The 21,020-nt window shown below is 40.0% G+C and overlaps 2 protein-coding genes across 6 annotated transcripts in view; one reads left to right on the top strand and one right to left on the bottom strand.

The window, feature by feature from the left end:
- LOC145984273 (uncharacterized) overlaps positions 1 to 21,020 on the bottom strand; it is a 466,606-nt gene that overhangs the window by 357,464 nt on the left and 88,122 nt on the right. For all 5 annotated transcript variants that reach the window (XM_083117902.1, XM_083117903.1, XM_083117905.1 and 2 more), the window contains exon 2: positions 4,275 to 4,368. In XM_083117902.1, the coding sequence (XP_082974028.1) occupies positions 4,275 to 4,368 (94 nt within the window). The remainder of the gene's footprint in view (positions 1 to 4,274; positions 4,369 to 21,020) is intronic.
- The window catches only part of BORCS6 (BLOC-1 related complex subunit 6), a 179,345-nt gene continuing 174,292 nt past the window's right edge, over positions 15,968 to 21,020 (top strand). The window contains exon 1 of the mRNA XM_083117910.1: positions 15,968 to 16,057. The gene's annotated coding sequence lies outside the window, so the exon portion shown is untranslated. The remainder of the gene's footprint in view (positions 16,058 to 21,020) is intronic.

The following is a 21,020-nucleotide window of genomic DNA, read 5'->3' as shown; positions in this document are numbered from 1 at the left end:
ACTCTGCAGTGAATAATGAAATAATTTGAAATGAAAAATATATCTCAGAACTCAAGAAGCCAAATGAATATTACTGAAGAAACTACAAACAAGTTTGTTTTGTTACCTGTTTTGTTTCTGTGCATAAAGTGGACTTAAAACACCAAATAAACCAAGCGTGAGGGAGTGGTTATACAGCGCGCTACGACACCAGGAGTTCCGGGTTCAAACCCCGACCTGGGCATGGGTGTTCTTTGTGTTTGTCCCTTCATTAATTTATCGTATCATCTTCGCAATTAACCAAATGTGAGAAAAAAGCGACGCTAAGTAACAAAAATCAAGTCAAATCATTGATTGGTTGCTTGATTTGGTTTATTTTGCTTCGCTTTTCCGCCACTTTTGGCTAATCGCGAAGATGATACAATATAATTGATGAAGGGACACACTCAAAGAATACCTACCCATGGCCAAGCCGAGATTCGAACCCAGGATCTCTGGCTTAGTAGTCAAATCAATTTTTTTTATTTTCAAATGGGGCGTGGGTTACGTGTACTTTTTTTAGTACTCATTCATCATTTTGCAATCTTTTCCTGTTATTGACGTTCTATTTTTAGGAATACTGGGCAATAAAGGGGGGGAGGGGTATGAGCCTCACCAAACCCCCCCCCTTGAGCACGCCACTGATTGCTACCCCAAGTGTCGACGTCACCGCACGTCACTGCTAAGCAGAGATGGTTTGCGGAAGTAATATTACTATCTGTTTAAAGAGCATTTTATGCACATAATGGATCTACTGTTTAAAGCGATATCAGAACTGTTGAATTTTATTCCCGCCAGGAATCGAATCCGCAACTTCATGTGTGTGTGTGTGTATATGTGACGAATATAAATAAGCTTTCTGATTCACAGAACAGTTAGTGACCTTTGCCCTCCAGCAAGGGGACATCTCAATATCCTTTATATATTCATTTCAATCTTTCTGCAACAATTGTCTTTTGTGAAGTGAAGTATTTTTCTGTCTTCCTATGACACCAACTCCGGAGAAAGCCATTCTTTGTAGTCATGCCTGGAGGCTTCACCATATACAGGGAGACAGAGAAACACACGAGGCTTGTAATGTATGGTGGATGGTATCAAGGTATTTTTAGAGAGCGCAAAGCGGAAAGCAGAAATGGAGCAGGTAATGGGGCACATCCTAGGAAATGTTAACAACCCGGTGCTATTTCTGGAGCGTCATATTTATCTTTTAAGCCATTTTCATGTTTGAATATAATAAAATATGTCTAGTACATTCTTGTGTAAAGTAGAGATTCTTGCTGAAGTAATTACTATCTCTTTAAAGTACATTTTATGCACATGAAACGTAATCCGAGTTGATCTTTTTAAAGTGATATCCGAACTACTGAATTTTACACCCACCGGAAATCGAACCCGGAGATATCCATCCATACATGGATGTGACCTCTTTGACTTTATCGGCCTCCGTGACGGAGTGCTCAGCGCAGCGCGCTATGATGCCAGATGTCCCGGGTTCGAATCTCGGTTCGGACATGGATATTTGTGTTCGTCTGTCCTGAATGAAAAAGATTGATTGATCTGGCGTTTTAAGTCCACTTTATGCACAGTAAGGCTAATCGGGACTGGACCTACACTTTAAAGTAGGATCCGAACCACTATATGCCTTCACCGGGTATCGAACCCGGGACCCCTTGATTACAAGGCAATGGCGCTACCACTGCGCCAGCGGGGAGGCCCTGAATAAAAAAGAGATTTCATATATGAGTTTGATGCGTGGTAAAGGATGCCGCTTAGGGGTTAAAAAAAGATGGCGTAATGGTAACATCGTCGCCTTGTAATTATAGGGTAACGAGTTCGATACCCGGTGGAGGCACATTGCACAGTGGTTTGGATCCCACTTTAAACTGTAGGTTCAGTTCTGATTAGCCTGTATGTGCATAAAGTGAACTTAAAATAACAATTCAAAAATATACAAGCATATGTACGGAAGATGACATAGAAACTCTGAAACCTTCATTAATTAGCTGAAGCTCACTTTGTTCCCAGTGTACAGTGACTTTTGAGTAATCTTCCTGGGAGCAAGGAATTTTCTAGTCATCAGACGGACTACTGGCTTGAGGAATGTGCATTGCTGACATCCATACGGCAACGAGATGAGACCTGTAAGGGATTGTACGTACCAGGACACGATGTGTCTAGCCGCCGAAGAGCAATGTCTATTCCGCCCACTTGCTCCAGGGAGAAATCTCAAATGTCCATCATGTAAATGCTGGTGCTTTCATCTTGATTGGCACAGCAAATCAATCAATCATCTGCTTTAGCAATCTCGTGCGAGTAGCCTCGGCTGTTTTACCAAGCGTGTAACGTAATTTAATAAATGTATCCAGTTATAATGAGGAGAATTCCAAACTATTCACTTTTCACCTCGTGGCATAAGCTCAAATTAACACCAAATTTTACGTTACACATGCATATATATGTGTGTGTGAAAGAGAGAGAGAGAGAAAGAGAGAAAGAGAAAGAGAGAGAGAGAGAGAAAGAGAGAGAGAAAGAGAGAAAGAGAAAGAGAAGGCGTGTGTGTGTTCCAGAAAAGAAGCCGACAGCGGTTTTACATTTAAAATAGTAATAATAATAATATTTGTTTTTTGATTCTATTGCTTTACATCGAGTATTGCTTTCATTAGGTTAAAAGTAACAACAGAAACTGATAAACTATAATTAGATGAATTCAAAATCGCATTCACAGTTTACATATTATTTGAACAATGCTGCATGAAAGCCAACCAAACCAACTTCGTGTGATTTTATGGAGTCGGCAGAAGAAACCTACTCATAATACTACAGTGGTATCTGAGAAATGAGTATCTTTCGAAATATCCATGATATCTTACATGATGAAGAGCGGAGGCAAGTATGATATAAGGCAGAGAAAATCGGAAGCCCACATATGTGATAAATGCCTCTACTTTACCGTATTGTAGAAAACATGTCGGATCTTATCAACAAAAGTTATAGGGTCAGTTGAATTATGTCAGGCCATTTCCACAATCTCTGGCAGTTTCCAGAAAAAGAGAGTAGTTTTGTGTAGGACGTTGAAACAGTTGTGGAACTAGAGTTTCAGTAACCACATTTCATTACACTTGAAAGGTCAACGATGAAAAATAATTTTCCTGGAGTTTTCTATGTCCGAATAAAATGCCAAAGAACTTAAATTACAGTTTCAATGTCAGTATTTTGTGGTCTATTGACAAGATCTGATTTCCAGGTTTCTTCTGTTTGCTGAAGGGTGGTCAAGTTGGTTGCAATCAGGAGATGTTGACCTGATTCTAGAAGAAAGGGAAGAGATAAGCCATCTTCTAGTTTTACGATTGATTTTTTTTATGGGATCTGATCTACACAATCCATCTCTGTGCATTACGTAAAGGTATGACATGGATTTATTTGGTGTTTCTATGTACGGTCAATTTTCATCAACGCATTTTAAATGCAAAATAAATTATTGTGAAGTTCAAAATAAATGTACTTGAAGATAAAAATCTAAAATATTAAGATGAAAATCATATTGCTGTTGTTCCAATAGCCCGATTACAGACAATTTTAACATTGTAATTAAAAACAATGTATTTGATTTCTCAAAGTTTTAATATGAATGATGATTTACTTTTGGACAAAAATGAATATTTACGGAGCTATGGGAATGGGAAGCAAATCATCACCAAATACTAAATCATTGCTACTCCTAGAACTATCTGACATGGAAGTACGTGGATTCAAACCCCGTAGCCGGTGATCCTGATTTAAGTTTTCCGTGCTTTTTCTCAGTCACTCGAAGCAAATGCTAAGATGGTGACTTTAATGAGGTGAAGACAACGGACGGCTTCATCCTACGAACGCTTCCATCTTAATGTTACAAGTAATCGACAATAAGTATATATCAACCAAACCAAGCCAAAGCAAATTTTAAAATGAAAAAGTAAGGTTCACAAGATTAAAAATGAAATTGAGCTTGGGCACTGTTTTCCAAAATTGAAGTAGTAAAGTTTACAGCACCTTTGTTCCGAATATTGTCTATGGTAATAACAAACGAATTAAATATACATTTCTTTCCTCGCTTACTTTAACTGTGCCAGCACTATAAGTATGCACAATGTATGTGTAAATTCGGAAGTTTTCATGTCCATATATATCAAAGCCTACTAAGGGAAGGAAGAAGCTATTGCATATCGTCTAGAATGTAAAAGTAAAGTCTGTAAATGTAAAATTGCTAATTTACTTACCACTTGTGGCTGGCTGTGGCGGTCTTCTAATAACTTCCTGGCGTGGACCCGTGTACTCGTGCCATCTATAAGTGCTCCTGTACTCCGAGTGAAGCTGTAAGGAAAAATACAAATAAGTTAACATTTTTATATTTACATACAATTTCAAATTATATGTAATGCAATGTAAAATTTATATGAAAAATATTATAAAATATACAATATAATATGTTATAAAAACAATTCCCTGATCCATTTGAATTACAATAAGGTGCTTATGGAGATTCGATGCATTTTTTAGATATCAGAGGTGAACTGTTATATATAGGTATAGGTTTGCATGCAGATTTGTTTGAACACAATAAAATGGATATGAATCCTGATATACTACACCAATAAACTCCTGAGAGGTCGAACGTTTAGTGTTCATGCTTTTGGTGCGAGCGATCCCGGGAATCGATCGGTGTTAACCCGACATAGTGAGGACAATTTGGATGCTACTTGACAGCAATACTAGGTGGTAAGCCAGAAAACAGCTGGGATGGGACTTGATGCACCGACCACGTGTTACCCAATGGGACACTGCGTGACAGCTCTTGGTCCTGAATGTTTCGTTGCTCCATGAACTTTAGTTTCTTTATTGTGTTCGCATACTGTTATTATGGAGGATCGGGTAACTGGTTTATTTCATATGTCGCACACCTAAGGCTAACTGCTGTGTAGACATTTGAGTGTTTCGTGCTTTAGTTGTTAGTCTATTGTATTGCAATATCAGTGGTCATGAGTTTAAATAATGTACACAGAAAAAAACTTATTTGTTTGAAACAACAAAACACGTTTGGTTTAGCTTTCTGGTAACAAAAGACAAGAAGAAATAACCGTAATTCTGACCACCTGTTTGGCTCTATCAATAAATAAATAAATACATTCTTTGGTAATTCTGGTAATTTGTTTACCGCCCAATTAAACAAATGCTTTGGTTGCCAGAAACTATTTTGTTGGTTATTCCAAACATTTTTTTCCTCTGTGTAAGCTGTTTATTTTCTATATGGGCTCCATGCGGTATGCCATGTGCTTCGAGTAACTTAGGTTCCCAAGCTGACTTATAATTTTAAAAACGTCTCACAACTGATGTAACATTATACTCACAGGAATATTACTATTTCCATCTTTTTGTATTTTCCGTCGTTCATCTACCCATTTAGGTTAATCAAAACAATGAGGTTGGCTGGCGAATAAACTAAATATAATTATTATACCTAGTATTCGTACCTAGAACTCTGATTTAATACTGCAATATGCTAACCACTCTACCACGAAACCAGAATTTTCACAAATTTTCGAACATACAGCAACAAATACTTTATACTGATTGATTGATTGCTTTGGATTAATTTACTTCGCTTTTGGCTAATCGCGAAGAAGAGGATGAGTAATGATTCGATGACATTGATGAAGGGCCACTCACAAAGAACACCCCGGGATTGATACTTTATAGCGAATACGACTGAAGAACATTTTCAATTCACTGCATTATTTTCCAAATCGCAAACTTTTTATAAGTTATGTGGTTCTGTCAAAACACTTGTTCTAGTGCACGAGTAAGGACATAGGTGTGTGATTCTGCCGTACGGAATCACTTTGCAGTTTCTATTAAGCTAATGTAAGGTGGACACTAAAGTGAGGTTGGCCTACGAACTACAATGGTCGCATAAAGCCAATTCAGAATTGTTGCGAACAACGCGATTCCGACTACAGTTCCGGGTCGGAGAGAGGTTTGTGGTGCGTAAAAGCAGCCGAGATATTTAACCTCTCGATATTACATTCCCACTGCCTTCTGGTAGAATTGTCCTACAGAGAAAACATCTGCTTTGGCATACGAGGTCCATGAGCGTAGTCAGCCGAAAGTCTCATTGAGATCAGCAATTCTTACCCTATGTCAGCGGACAACGAGAGGGGGTTCGAGGAAAATAAGATTCCCAATTATTAAATAAATCTATTTAAAACTTATTATTTAAAAAATATATTACAAAAAAGAAACATTGCTATATCGTCAAGCAAAGTCCGTTCCGAATATCTGGGTTGACTTACAAGATTTACAGGAAGAGGCCTGGAAAGCATTGGTGTTTTGATTTGAGTTTTGTTATTTAGCATCACTTTTTTCCACTTTTGGATAATCGCAACGGTGAGACTGAGTGATGATTAGATGAAATTGGTGTAGGGGACGCTCACAAAGAACACCCATACCAAGGTCGGGATTCGAACCCAGGATCCCTGGCGCCCTAGCGCGCTGTGATAACCACTCCGCCACAGAAGTCGGATGAAAGCTTATATGACAAAGGTGTGTGAAGAATCGTTTTTGACTCTAGTTTATCTTAGAACCAAGTATAGAAATCGTCTGTTGAACATAGTCAAAACAGCCGCCCCCCCTAACGGAGTTGTGTCGACCTCTGTGGCGGAGTGGCTAGCACAGCGCGCTACAAAGCCAGGGGTCCCGGGTTCGAATCCCGGCTAGGACTTGGATGTTTGTGTTTGTCCGAAAATGAGTAAAAAACGAGAATACAGTGAAAATTGACATTTATGAAAGTTTGAGAAATGTGTGAATGACGGAGGATACTACCGAATAGGGGTATTCCTTTTTAAAAAAAGAGTGGTTAGCACATCGCGCTACGACGCCAGGGGTCCCGGGTTCGAATCCAAGCCTGGGCATGGATGTTTGTGAGTGTCCATTCATCAATTGCATCAATCATCCCCATCTTCGCAAATTAGCCAAAAAGTGGCACAAAAAACGAAGTAAAATAAAGCAAATCAATCAATCAATCATAGTCAAAACTCTATTATGCTCGATATCAGGAGACGTGTACGTGCAATGCAGCACCAGCTTTCTCACTAAAGTTGTGTTTCACAAAAAAAGTTTGCATAATATCTTCTCTATTGTTTATTGCGTTTGTGTTGTTGTTACTTTACGATGATTTTCTGCTACTTTTGGCTAGTCGCGGTGACGAAGTTCATTGATGATTAGATTAAATATATGAATGGACACTCACAAGGATCACCCATGCCCAGGTCACGGACTGGAACCCGGATTACTTAGGTGTGTGTGTGTGTGTCTGTAGATAAAAGCACAATCTCGCCGAGTTCCGTGGCAGAGTGGTTAGAACAGCGCGCTACGACGCCAGAGGCCTTGGCTTCGAATCCCGTTCTGGACATGGGTATCCTTTGTGAGTGTCTATTCATAAATTTCATCATATCATCATTCATCCTCATCTTTGCGATTGGCCAAAAGTGGTAGAAAAGCGAAATAAAATAAACCAAATCATTAAATAAACCAATTTTTTATGCATTTTTGAAACCAACATACGCGCACCAATTGAAAGAGGAAAATACTGTATTTATGAAAAACTACGAAATAGGACGTTAACTTTTCAAAACAGCCTAAATAATATATAAATATGGTTAAATGTTAATTACTGTGAAAAATTGGTTTCAATATATGTTATTGCTGGATAATATTTCTAACGGCATATTTATAAATTGAGCGACTCGGGCATAAAACTTGATAACCTACAAAAATATGAAACCGAGAAAAACGACGCAAGTGAAAGTTCGTCCATTACTTGTGGTTTATGGGTTACCACGATGTTTCCACGTGTTTCTCACCATCACTGAAGGAACTCCATTCACAACTTTAGACTGTCCAGCATCTGCATCCAATCTTAACTCAATTTTGAACAAAGTGTTGGTTATGAAGTTTTACTCCCGAGCCGCTCAATTATAGTGTAATTCATAATTAAGTAAACAAATACCTGTTGTGCTTGAATTATTATATCCAGATCCAGTAACAACAGTAATCCTATTACAGTTGCATGCTTAGAAGTTTTACTATGTTCGTATTAGGCAAGCTGCGCACCCATTTTTATTTTCTTTATCCATAATATTTTATTGATTGATTTTTCTATTATTCTTTCTCTCTCTGTCTCCCTTCCATATTTCTCTTTCTTTCTTCCAATCTATATCTTTCTCTCTTTCCCATTTTCTGAGTCATTTTCTTCTTATTTCTTTCTCTCTATGTCTCCCTTCTACACATCTCTTTCTTTCTTCCACTTTCTTTTTCCCATTTCGTTTCATTCTTTCTCTTCCCTCTTCTCTTTTTTCATTTATCTTCTCTTTCCTTTTTCTCCCTCTCCCTGTACCTGACTTATTCTTCTCCGTCTCCCTCGTTCTCTAAAAGGTTGTGTCCTAATTGCGAACAGTCTTAATTGCGAACAATGCTTAAAACGTCCTAATTGCGAACACATGAAACAGAAAAACCTGTTTTCAAAAACAAGGGTAGTGACCCAGAGATACAGCTGGTTTGACTGACAACAATAGCCAACCTGATTGACTTATCTGCTTTGTAAATGCCTCCAAGGTCATTTTAACCTTTCAGTCTGTCGACGTAATCTGACTTTCATTCGTGTGTTAATGACTCGAAAACCCGTTGGTGCCTTAAGTGATGTGAAATAGGGATGGCCAAACGGATCCGGATCCGGATCCAAAAGTTACGGATCTGGATCCGGATCCGAAAATTCCGGATCCGGGTCCGAAAGTTTCGTATCTCAATCCCATTATAATATTACCACACCTTAAAAGGTATTATGATCTTCGATTACAAAGAAATTTTTCATTATTTAGTCCCACAAGAATTTTTTTCAAGTGTTGTTCCTAAAATACTTTGCTACGCATCGGCTAACACACACGTGCACAAAAATAATCTTACTTGTTTAACATAAAATGTCAGAGGTGATTTTGTAAATGCCATTGAAACGAATATGTATTCATTCGAATGTATTGAAAATGGAAACACACATAAATGTGAGACATTCCATTCCAGGATGAAACCTTTAACACATATAACAAGATAGAAATGTTATACAAAAATTATACAATTTTTCTACAGTTACAGTTTTACAAATTAAAATAAAACATTATAATATATGCAGTGTTATATACCGTGCGTCCATTTCGATCTGCAGCCGAGAGATTGGGAGAAGCGTGGCGGGCGGCGCTGACGGAGATGCCGACATTTGCGGCCTGAAATGCCCGCTTATTTTTATGGACATATGCAGACATTTATATAAATATTGCAAAACGAGCACTAACCTGTGTTATAAGAGTATGGTTTTAATTTTAGTAGCTTAGTGGCTGTATGTGCTGATGATTTTGACACTCCCATCTCCTGTGAAACACGGCGTAGAGGTTTGTTTGGATAACTTTCTAACGCTGCCCCAATTTCATCGAGTTTTGCTTCGGTTAGAATCCGTCGTTTTTGGTTAGGTGTTTTAAAACTTAACGATCCAGTTTCTCGTAATTTAAGGACAAGATGTCTAACTGTATCTCTATGTGGAAGTGAAACCCATGGGAATTTCTGTACAAATTGCCTACACACGTCTCGACACGAGTCTGTTTTCACGTAAGTGTCATACATAAAAATTCTTTGTTCTAAAGTGAATCTTGCGGCTGGCATTCCAATCGTCTCACTGACACAACACACATACACACTGCAATAACACAAACAAGTAACGGCAAGTAACCAAGAATAACACTCTTGCGCACAGTATGAAATTAACACGCTCTTGGTTTACATTGCTCGCCACTATATTCACAGCTCTGTCTTCATCTAGTCGCGAAGGAACAAGAAACTCGAGCTTGGAGATTTTGGATTGCAAGGAAGCTCACGAAAACCATTGACTTTTAATGGTTTCGTCGGCAGCGTAATCTTGATACAGTGTTGCACATTCGAAACCTCCAAACGATCCCCATCGACACAAAACTCTTTCAAGGATATAAACTTAAGCAGGACGTTGCTGGTCAAAACTATGATTAAAATGTTTTATTATCTGTGACTCTTATCGTCACTTCTAAAGCGTATGTTTTTGTGTATATAATTGCAGAACTTGGATGAATTACAGATGATGAATTATAACCCAGGTTAGTGCTCGTTTTGCAATATTTATATAAATGTCTGGATATGTCCGTAAAAATAAGCGAGCATTACAGGCCGCAAATGTCGGCATCTCCGCCAGCGCCGCCCGCCACGCTTCTCCCGATCTCTCGGCTGCAGATCGAAATGGACGCACGGTAATTACAAAGTGTAAGACTAACAAGGGAGGTTATCTAAGTGTCCCCCTCCGATTTCCATTAAACTTGGCAGGTGTATAGAGGGGCCCTATGGAAGAAATACGTATTTTTTGTTTCAGCTAAAAAACGGTTTAAGGGGGCAAAACCCCCTCAAATGTCAAGATGAGGACAAATTGAAGTGAGGATCTGACCCCTGTGTCCCCTTCCGATTTCCATGATACTTGGCAGGTGTGTGTATAAACGGGCCCAAAGGAAGAATTGATTGATTGATTGATTTAGTTTATTTTACTTCGCGTTTTGTGCCTCTTGGCTAATTTGCGAAGATGGGGGATGAGTGATGAAATGATGAAATTGATGAAAATGGACATTCACAAACAACCATACCCGACCGGGATTCGAACCCGGGACCCTTGGCGTCGCAGCGCGATGTGCTAACCACTCGGCCACAGGGTCGGGCCCAAAGGAAGAAATACGTGTTTTTTTTGTTTCGGCTAAAAAACTGTTTTAGGGGGCAACCCCCCTCAAATGTAAATATGATGACAAATTTAAGTAGGCATTTGACCTCCGTGTTGTCCCCCTCCGATTTACATGAAACTTGGCAGGTATATAGAGGGGTCCAAAGGAAGAAATGCGCGTTTTTTTGTTTCAGCTTAAAAACGGTTTCAGGGGGCAAAAACCCACTCAAATATCAAGATGAGGACAAAATGAAGTTAGGATCTGACCCCTGTATCCCCTTCCGATTTCCATGAAACTTGGCAGGTGTGTGTATAAATGGGCCCAAAGGACGAAATACGTATTTTTTTGTTTCGGCTGAAGAACTGTTTTAGGGGGCAACCCCCCTCAAGTGTCAAGATGAGGACAAATTTAAGTGGGCATTTGACCCCTGTGTCCCCCTCCGATTTCCATGAAACTTGGGAGATGTATAGAGGGGCCCAAAGGAAGAAATACGTGTTTTGTTTTTTTGTTTCGGCTAAGAATCTGTTCTAGGGGGTAACCTCTCCTCAAACGTCAAGATGAGGACAAATTGAAGTGGAGATCTGACTCCTGTCTCTCCCTCCAATTTCCATGAAACGTGGCAGTTGTATAGAGGGGCCCAAAGAAAGAAATGAAAGTTTTTTTTTTGTTTCAGCTAAAAAAAACTGTTTTAGGGGAAACCCCCTCAAATGTCAAAATGAGGACAAATGTAAGTGGGCATTTGACCCCTGTGTCCCCTTCCGATTTTAATGAAACTACGCAGGGGTATCGAGGGGGCCAAAGGAAGAAATATGTGTTTATTTGTTTCGGCTAAAAAACTGTTTTAGGGAGCAAAACCTTCCTCAAATGTCAAGAAGAGGACAAATTGACTTGGGGATCATCTGACCCCTGTGTCCCCCTCCGATTTCCATGAAATTTCGCAGGTGTATAGAGAGGCCCTATGCCCCCTGTTTCTTCCTATACCATATTTACGTGGTTTCGGGGTCAGATCCCCACTTCAATTTCTCCTCATCTTGACATTTGAGAGGGGGGGTGCCCCCTAAAACAGTTTTTTAGCTGAAACACGTATTTCTTCCTTTGGGCCCCTCTATACACCTGCCAAGTTTCATGGAAATCGGAGGGGGAGACTTAGACATCCCTTGTATATGTATTAATTAATTACAAATCGCGCGCACACACACTATATATATGTGTGTGTATGTATGTATATTATATACAGGGTGTCGCAAAACTCTTTCAACAACGCTTGGGTGCTGGTAGATATCATAAAAACAAGTAACTTTTCCCTATAAAGTTTACCTCGAAAGCGCTTAGTTTCTGCGCTATAAGCGCTTAAAATCTATCCTGTACGTATGCAACCCAACACAGCAAACGCTTGCTCTGACATAACTACCAGGGGCGAGTGGCAGGGTTGCCACTAGCGTTCCTCGTTAAGAGGGACGGATTGAAAACAACAACTTGGGAGTCTGGCCTGAGCAAAATCCAAACATTAATGATACTTGCGATGTTGTAAGAAGCATTGACAGTATTTATAAACTTACCAAGACAAATAATGGGCAGACTGAAATTAAAGATTACTCATTCCAAAATATCTCTATAATTGATTGATTGATTAATTTGGTTTAATTTAATTCTGCCACCTTTGGCTAATCGCGAAGATGAGGATGATATGATGAAATAACAAATGACACCAATGTCTAGGCCAGGATTTAAACCCGAGACACATGGCGCCGTAGCGAGCTGTGCTAACCACATCACCACGGAGTGTTTCGTGTATCATGCAAAATCAACAATTGCGAGGGACACCTGAGATAGGGGAAATCCACGAACGAACAAATGTAAACATGATGTGTTTGCTGCCTCGTTTCGAACACGCAGACTGTAATGTTATTACAATTTATTTATTAGAATATTGTGAACTATCGCTATTACGAATCGAATTCGTTATAAAAAGTAGCCTGAAAAGAAACAAGAATGTCCAGCAGATGAATATTCTTGAGCCACTTCGGTGACTGAGTACGTTTAGTGATCAACACATGATCTCTCTACCGAATGTTCCGGACACGAGTTCCGACCTGGACAAGGATGTCACTGGATCTTTCGTCCTCGTATTTACTCTTTGCCTGAAAGTGCAGAAAAATGACGTACAACGACAAGAATAGAAATTCACAAGAATTAGCCCGGAAATTAATCTAGATGTCAAAACCCCGCTCGTTTGCTACAAAATGTTGTTTCCAGGGTGAACTAAAAGTTGACATCTTGGTGCCTTCCAAAAATGTTACTCTTACATTTCATTGTTGATATGAAGTTGCTACAATGAATGTACAATTTATGACGTGTACTCAATGGTTTCCTTTTTATTATTTTTCTTTCACGTCCGATGATCAGAATGCGAAGCAAAGACACAAAATGAGAAAACTAATTCCCACGCATGAAAAGAGTGTAAATTACGAGGATTTCTCTTCATGTACCAATATCAAACGTTATCGTGAAGTGCGGAATAAACTAGTACAGGCAGTAGGCACCGAACTCACAGAAATTCCTTTTAATAAAATATTAATTTCTTCCTACAACTTCTTTAATAGAGCATTCAAGATGAACCAGTTTGAGTGGAGAGAAAGAAAGATAGGGATAGAGAGAGAGAGTTTTTAATTCGCATGTTCCTAGTATTGCAAATAATCGTTGGGATTTTCTTGAATCCCACTTTTAAAACATAATTTTTCTTACATGCATATCAGTTGTCGCTAAAATTTATATGTTGCCACTGTTTTCTAAAATAAGCCAGGGGTCTTGGGTTCGAATCCCAGCTTGGGCATGGATGTTTGTGAGTGTCCATTCATCAATTTCATCATATCATCACTCATCCCCATCTTTGCAAATTAGCCAAAAGTGGCTCAAGAAGCGAAGAAAAATATAGCAAATCAATCAATCAATGAATCAATCAATCATTAAATTAAATGAGCCTTGCAATTATTTCCTTATGAGACGAACACGATTAGCAATAACGCTAGCACACATATGAATAATTTTCAAATTAATTGTAATAACATTACAGTCTGTGTGTTCGAAGCGAGGCAGCAAACACATCATGTTTACATTTGTTCGTTCGTGGATTTCCCCTATCTCACGTGTCCCTCGCAATTGTTGATTTTGCATGATACACGAAACACTCCGTGGTGATGTGGTTAGCACAGCTCGCTACGGCGCCAGGTGTCTCGGGTTTAAATCCTGGCCTAGACATTGGTGTCATTTGTTATTTCATCATATCATCCTCATCTTCGCGATTAGCCAAAGGTGGCAGAATTAAATTAAACCAAATTAATCAATCAATCAATTATAGAGATATTTTGGAATGAGTAATCTTTAATTTCAGTCTGCCCATTATTTGTCTTGGTAAGTTTATAAATACTGTCAATGCTTCTTACAACATCGCAAGTATCATTAATGTTTGGATTTTGCTCAGGCCAGACTCCCAAGTTGTTGTTTTCAATCCGTCCCTCTTAACGAGGAACGCTAGTGGCAACCCTGCCACTCGCCCCTGGTAGTTATGTCAGAGCAAGCGTTTGCTGTGTTGGGTTGCATACGTACAGGATAGATTTTAAGCGCTTATAGCGCAGAAACTAAGCGCTTTCGAGGTAAACTTTATAGGGAAAAGTTACTTTTTTTTATGATATCTACCAGCACACAAGCGTTGTTGAAAGAGTTTTACGACACCCTGTATATATACGTATATGTATATTAGCAGGTAACGATATGTTATAAACACATTCTTACTTTCCAAAGAAGCGCATGTGGGATGGCAAAACGGATCCTGATCCGAAAGTTTTGGATCCGGAAGCGATAGTTCTGGATCCGGATCCAAAAGTACCAGATCGGGATCCGGATCCGAAAAATTTTAGGATCCGGATCTGGCCATCCCTAATGTGAAACTGCTTCAACAGGAAGCACCGGACAAATAATGTAGTGGAAGGATGGAACCGCAAATTCAACAGTGAGGTATATAGGTTGTCCACATTATATAAAGCTTAAAGGGTCTAATGGCATGATGATTCTTAGGATGGAAATGAGCCTGGAAGATGTAAAACGGAAGTTTTTTTTGTTTTTTGTTCGTTTTTTGCGAGGAGCACTAACAAGTATAAGACGATTGGCGGTATTCCTAAATTTTTAAGAACAGTGTCGTATATTTTGAAAGTTGAATTTCAAATTTAAGGTAAAGTTATTAATTAAATGACGAAGCTCTTTTCAGTTAAGAAATGTGCAGTACGCATTCCTATAATAAATAGGCCACGCTTTAATTATTAAATTATATATTATTTGGCGACTACTTTAATCATGTAGAATTTTCTATGATCCAGCGAAACACTGACCAGTCTCAAGTCTGGAATTGAGTCTATCGTTAAATAGACTCGGGAAGTGTGAGAGAAAGTTGTAGGTCCCAAGGCAGAAAAATGTGTTCGCGATTAGGATATTCCTGTTCAGGCCGCAAGTGTTCTCAACTAGGACTGTTCGCAACTATGACGACACCCTCTAAAACTTCCTTCCTATATCGTCTCTCCTCCCTTCCTTAAAACATTTGTTTCCTCTGAAAACACGTAGACATTAAGTCACTATATCCGATTGATTGATTGATTGATTTTACTTCGCTTTTCTGCCACTTTTGGCTAATCGCGAAGATGAGGATGAGTGATGATATGATGAAATTGACGAAGGGACACTCGCAAAGAACACCCATATCCAAACACCGGGATTCAAACCGGAGACCCCTGGCGTCGTAGCGCGCTGTACTAACCACTCCGCCACGGAGGTCGGCACATCCGTAATTTTTGTTCGTATCGCCTTCGCTACCTGAAATGAGTTCAAAGAAATAATACTCGATTGTTCCTTTTCGCAGACATAATAGGTGTTTAAAGCAGCAGTACCAAAACTCGACAATCATATGCAATTCCATTCTTATCGACCAATTGTTAAACTTTCAATTGTGTTATTTTATGACGAGGTCTGCTTGGCACACGGAACTGTGGACTCTATTGGCTCTTAATTTACAAAATTTGTAAACAGGACGCCGTGCTGCCTGTTACAGCCTGGCCTTATCTTGCATGAGTTCATTTGTTAGCTTTGCGCAAGGCTGTCCAAGTTGCCACCTGCGAAGCGGATTCTTGATCCTGGTCAACAAGAGGCGAAAAGCAAAGTGTTGTAATATCGACAAGAAGGTGAGTAACCGTTGGTGTTTTAATATATTAGCATCCTCTCTATTGCACACAGAAAACTAAATGCATCACAGCTATTTGATGCACCAGAAACGTATCGATTGATGCACTAAAGTGTCTTTTTTAGCATTTACCAAAACCAGGTTGACATTTTGATGCATTTTTGTACATCGTTTGCAAGGTTGGTTGACTTGAATTATTTCACTTCGCTTTTTGTGCCACTTTTGGCTAATTTGCGAAGATGGGGATGAGTGATGATATGATGAAATTGATGAATGGACACTCACAAACATCCATGCCCAGGCCAGGATTCGAACCCGGGACCCCTGGCGTCGTAGCGCGATGTGCTAACCACTCCGCCAAGGGGGCCGGCACATCGTTTGTAAGGGTAACGCCCAAGTGTATCAAGTGAGTATTTTATCTTTTCTGTAGAGCTGTATTTTAATGCATCAAATGATGTGTTTTTAGAGAAATATTTTATATTATTTAAAAAATAGATTCTACTTATCAAACATAACAACAAAACATAATATTTTTTTAGCCCACTGTCATAACTAACATATACGAAGAATAAAACTTCTGAAATAATAAATAGAATTATACCTCATCGTAGTCCTATTATAACTTGATTTGTATGTTGAACCATCTTGCATCTTTCTCGGTGATGCACTTAAACATTTAGCCTGGGCTACAGATTTTATGTATTTTCGAATTTGAGTTTTTTCTCATTTGAATTTTTTACATAAGTCCACTTTATGCACAGAGAGGCAAGTCGGGACTGGACCTACAGTTTATTCTTAACAGTTGGTAGAGCATCTGGCTACCATGCGGAAGTCCCGGATTCGAATCACAGGCAGGTGATCTGGACCAGTAATTTTTGCAGTCATTTTCCTGTTTCTGCGCGGCTCTAAGGTCCATCCAGCCTGGGGGCACCCCTGGAGGGTAAAGGCTGCCGGGTGTGATGCTGATCACATCATCCCAGCTATGGCCGAGATCAAGAATATGTGGAGCTCTAACCACATCACCCCATATGCCTGCATGGCATGTGTGCACATGCACAGGGGTACTTTGACCTACAGTTTATAGTTGGATCCGAACCACTGTGCAAGGCCCCTCCACCGGGTATCGAACCCGGGCCCTTGATTACATGGTGACGACGTTACCACCACGCCATCGGGGAGACACTGTATATAATTTTTATAAGCTGATGCCTTTACTTTTCTGTGTGTGCAAATGGCGGGTAATCTCCAATTTTCATCTTATGACCTGTAGCGAAAAATATGACTATGCTTTTACAGGAAGTTCTCAACTATTACAGTGTCAACTAATAAAGGTAAGCTTCGAGAGCTGAAAATGTTCTTATCATATTCCTACAATGTAAGAAGTTAACGTAAAATGTACAATATTCTAGCGTTAAAACTTAACACTCTGCTAACCAATTTACAAAAATGTGACGCCATTGTTTTGAATTTCAACTTGAATAGTTTATCCCACATAAAAATAGATAATGAGGTGGAGGTATCCACTTTAAACTTCAAGTTGTCTCTATTAGCTTATCTGAGTATAAAGTGGATTTAAAACAAATTTTTGATGATTTAATTTTTTAGTCTGCTTTATGCACAGAGAAGCTAATCGGGACTGGACCTACAGTTTAAAGTGGAATCCGAATCACTGCGCCATGTGCCTCAACCGAGTATCGTACCTGCAACACTGTAATTAACAATTTTTATACAAATAGGTATTCGGGATAGCAATTCTTAGAGCACTTTCCAATGCTAAGAATATTTCGAAAAAAAAATCCAGTGTGGAGATATTACACAGGTAAAATTTATGAAGCGATGCAGTATACATTTTTATTATATATTTAAATTGATATCATACTGCAGAACAATATTTTTGAGCACGGAAGAATGTGAACAATGAGATACAATAAAGGAAATGGAGATGGTTCGTACATTTTTGATTGTTGATGCTGCCAGCATATGAAGAGAGGCGAAACCAATTTAACTGACAGAGCGAGTTTTAATTGACTTACATTCCGGGAATTCATTTCTGTCGCCGCGTTTTTCGCAATATAATCTCCTGTGGGAAGTTGAACGCAAAAGTCGAGGCATTTTTTGACATCTGAAACGTGACGAACAACGAGCTCCTTCAAAGTCAAATAGTTACTGTCGTGCACAATCCGAGTCCAATATTCAATTCCCGTGACAGCTCGTGTAAGACATTTCACATTGTAAAAAAGTGAAGAGTAAATTAAACATTTTTCACAATGCTTTCATGTTGTACTTAGTATTTTCTTTAAAAAAATAGAAATAATTTATAATCTAAGTGCAAATTACAGGGTTTTCCTAAAGTCCTTCCCACATTTAAATTTGCTATAACTTTGTAACGAGCAGAGACATTTCAGTGAAGTGAAATAAAGTTTGTACAGTACTTCACAGCAGTCTTTAAAATATTACCTGGCAACACTGCATATCTGTAGTCCTCATTGCCCCACCTCCAACTGGGCACCATTCACGTCGATGCATTCCTGCAATCTCGTCCTGAAAATCAGAATGGCTTCCCGGCGCTGCTCATCTTTGGTTTGCGATCATTCAGATCTCTTGGCTTTTCCGCGTACACTTCCATCTTGACATATCCCCACAGTCAAAATTCACACAGAGTCAGATCTGGCGAGCTTGAGGGCCATGATGTTGGTACTCTTCGGTCAATCAACCTGCCTCCGAATTCTTGATCCAGCAAGTTTCAGATTGGAAGAGCGAAATGGGGAGGTAGGTGTCCTGTCTTGCTGGAAGTGTACGTCATCCTTGATAAAGTGGTCGTCCCCATTGGATGACCACTTTATATCAAAGAAAGTTCCGAAAGATCAGATTTCCCACTAACAACCACATGTCAGGTTCACGTGGAGTCCAATAAATCGTCCCCTGAAATCTTTCCCACCAATAGCGTCCGTCCAAGAAATGACAGCTCTCGTCAAGTCCACGTGGACTAAATGAGATGTTGCTAATTCATTTTCTTTAGAGATTTTTGAACACCTGGTTGCGATTCTTTATCTATGCGAGGTTGCGTTATTGTGCTGTGCTATTTTTTTATATATAATATAAAGACCATGGGAGTATAACGTCGCAGTGAATGAATGGATGTCTAAACAATGCAGGCAAAAGTGACAACAGCGCTTTGCCGAAAAACAGTTGGTGTCTCGAAACCAGCTCGGCTTCCTCTGGGATTGGGTCAAAGATGCCGAACTGGTGATACGTTCAAGACTAGCACTTTTATATATATATACCAAGTGCAATCAGCTGAGGTCGACAGCGCCCGTCACGATATCTTCCTCTGAGAAAAAATGTCCGATTAGGTGATCCGTCGACACAGCGCACCACACATTCAATTTTGGGCTACCCCTCTCGTAGGTTTGGAATTCGCGCACCAGAACGCACGATTTCAATATCGTTGACTGCAGTACATCCGTGCTAGTATACAACATATCGATATATAATGTATAGCTCTGCGACATGCATACTACATAAGCATATACAGGGTGTTTCTAAATTTCGTTTCCAACGCGTAGGAGGTGATTCTACAAGTGAAAATTAACACAGAAGTTCATGTGACGAAATGCCGAAAACGGCACCCATTCGGAGTTATTGAAGTTGGAAAAAGTGCGAAAATTATGTTTACAAGGAAATAGTGGCACAACGGCCAACCATATGACCGCGGTGAAAGACGTTCCACAAAGAAATGCGGCATGCTCTATTCAAAAAAGCACATGGCAGATGTGTGAAGTTGATGCGCAAGGGATTCCCCAAAGGAAGCGAACGGGTCTGTTGAAGTCATGGGGGTAGGGAAGGGTTTTATGGAATGATTAGCATGGGCGAGCCGGGCGATGTTATGTGGGTGATGTTTTTGGTCGCGATGTTGTGTTGTCGATATTTGTAGGTATCCACATGCAGAAAGGCTGAAACGTGACCTTGACTTTGGCGTTTCCCGCTAGGGGCGCTAACACAATAGTTTCCTTCCGGCAGGAAAGCACCGGTCGCTGCCATTCGTGCTTCACGTACTGCGATATCAGCATCACCGCGCATCAGGTTACCATCACACATTTGCAGTTGAATACGTACGAGTGGAAGGACGCGAACTTGGCGAATTGGGCAAACTTCGCAATAGGCACTGCTAGGTGTTATCGATAGGCACGGCCCATCGTGTACAGTGCACTAGTGTTCGTCGTCGGTCGGCAGATATCCAACAATAGGGATGGCTGCATACACTGCAGAGGAGCTGGCAGACATGCATCTCATTTATGGCGAGACAGGAAGTAATAGCCATGCAGCACGGCGTTTGTATGGGGAACATTTTCCAAATAGGAGGCTGCCGTCGCACACCTTCTCTCAAAGAGTGCATACTCGACTTCGGGAAACAGGATCAGTGCTACCACCTCGTCGAGAAATTGGAAGACCACGAAGTGTGCGCACAGATCAATCAGTTTGTGGATGCGGTGTTACTGTAAATGCTGTCAGCGATCGTCCTGACACCAGCACGCACGCTATAGCCAGTGCCCACAACACCTCCCTCCCATGTTAATGTGTACTGTCCGAAGAGGGGATGTACCCTTTCAAACTCCAGAAAGGTACAAGACCTTTTACCTCAGAACTTTGGTCCACCTGTGGTGTTTTGCCAATGGTTTTTGCATCAGATGGAAATTATCCCGAATATTGCGAACAGGGTGTTGTGGACCGATGAAGCAACTTACACCAAAACGGGTGTGTTCCATAGTAAAAACAGTCACGTTTGGGATTTTGCAAATCCACATGCAATTCTCGTGGCGCACCATCAGCACAGGTTTGCGGTTAATTTGTGGTGTGGGATAGTGCATGATCATTTGATTGGGCCGTACATTTTCCCTGTTTGCCTGTGTGGTGGCACATATCATACATTTCTGCGTGATGTTTTGCCTGAACTGTTGGAGGAC

The sequence above is a fragment of the Lepisma saccharinum genome, chromosome 2, assembly GCF_977018435.1.
Source record: "Lepisma saccharinum chromosome 2, izLepSacc3.1, whole genome shotgun sequence".
NCBI lineage: Eukaryota > Metazoa > Arthropoda > Insecta > Zygentoma > Lepismatidae > Lepisma > Lepisma saccharinum.
This window is presented reverse-complemented; position numbering and strand designations above follow the sequence as displayed.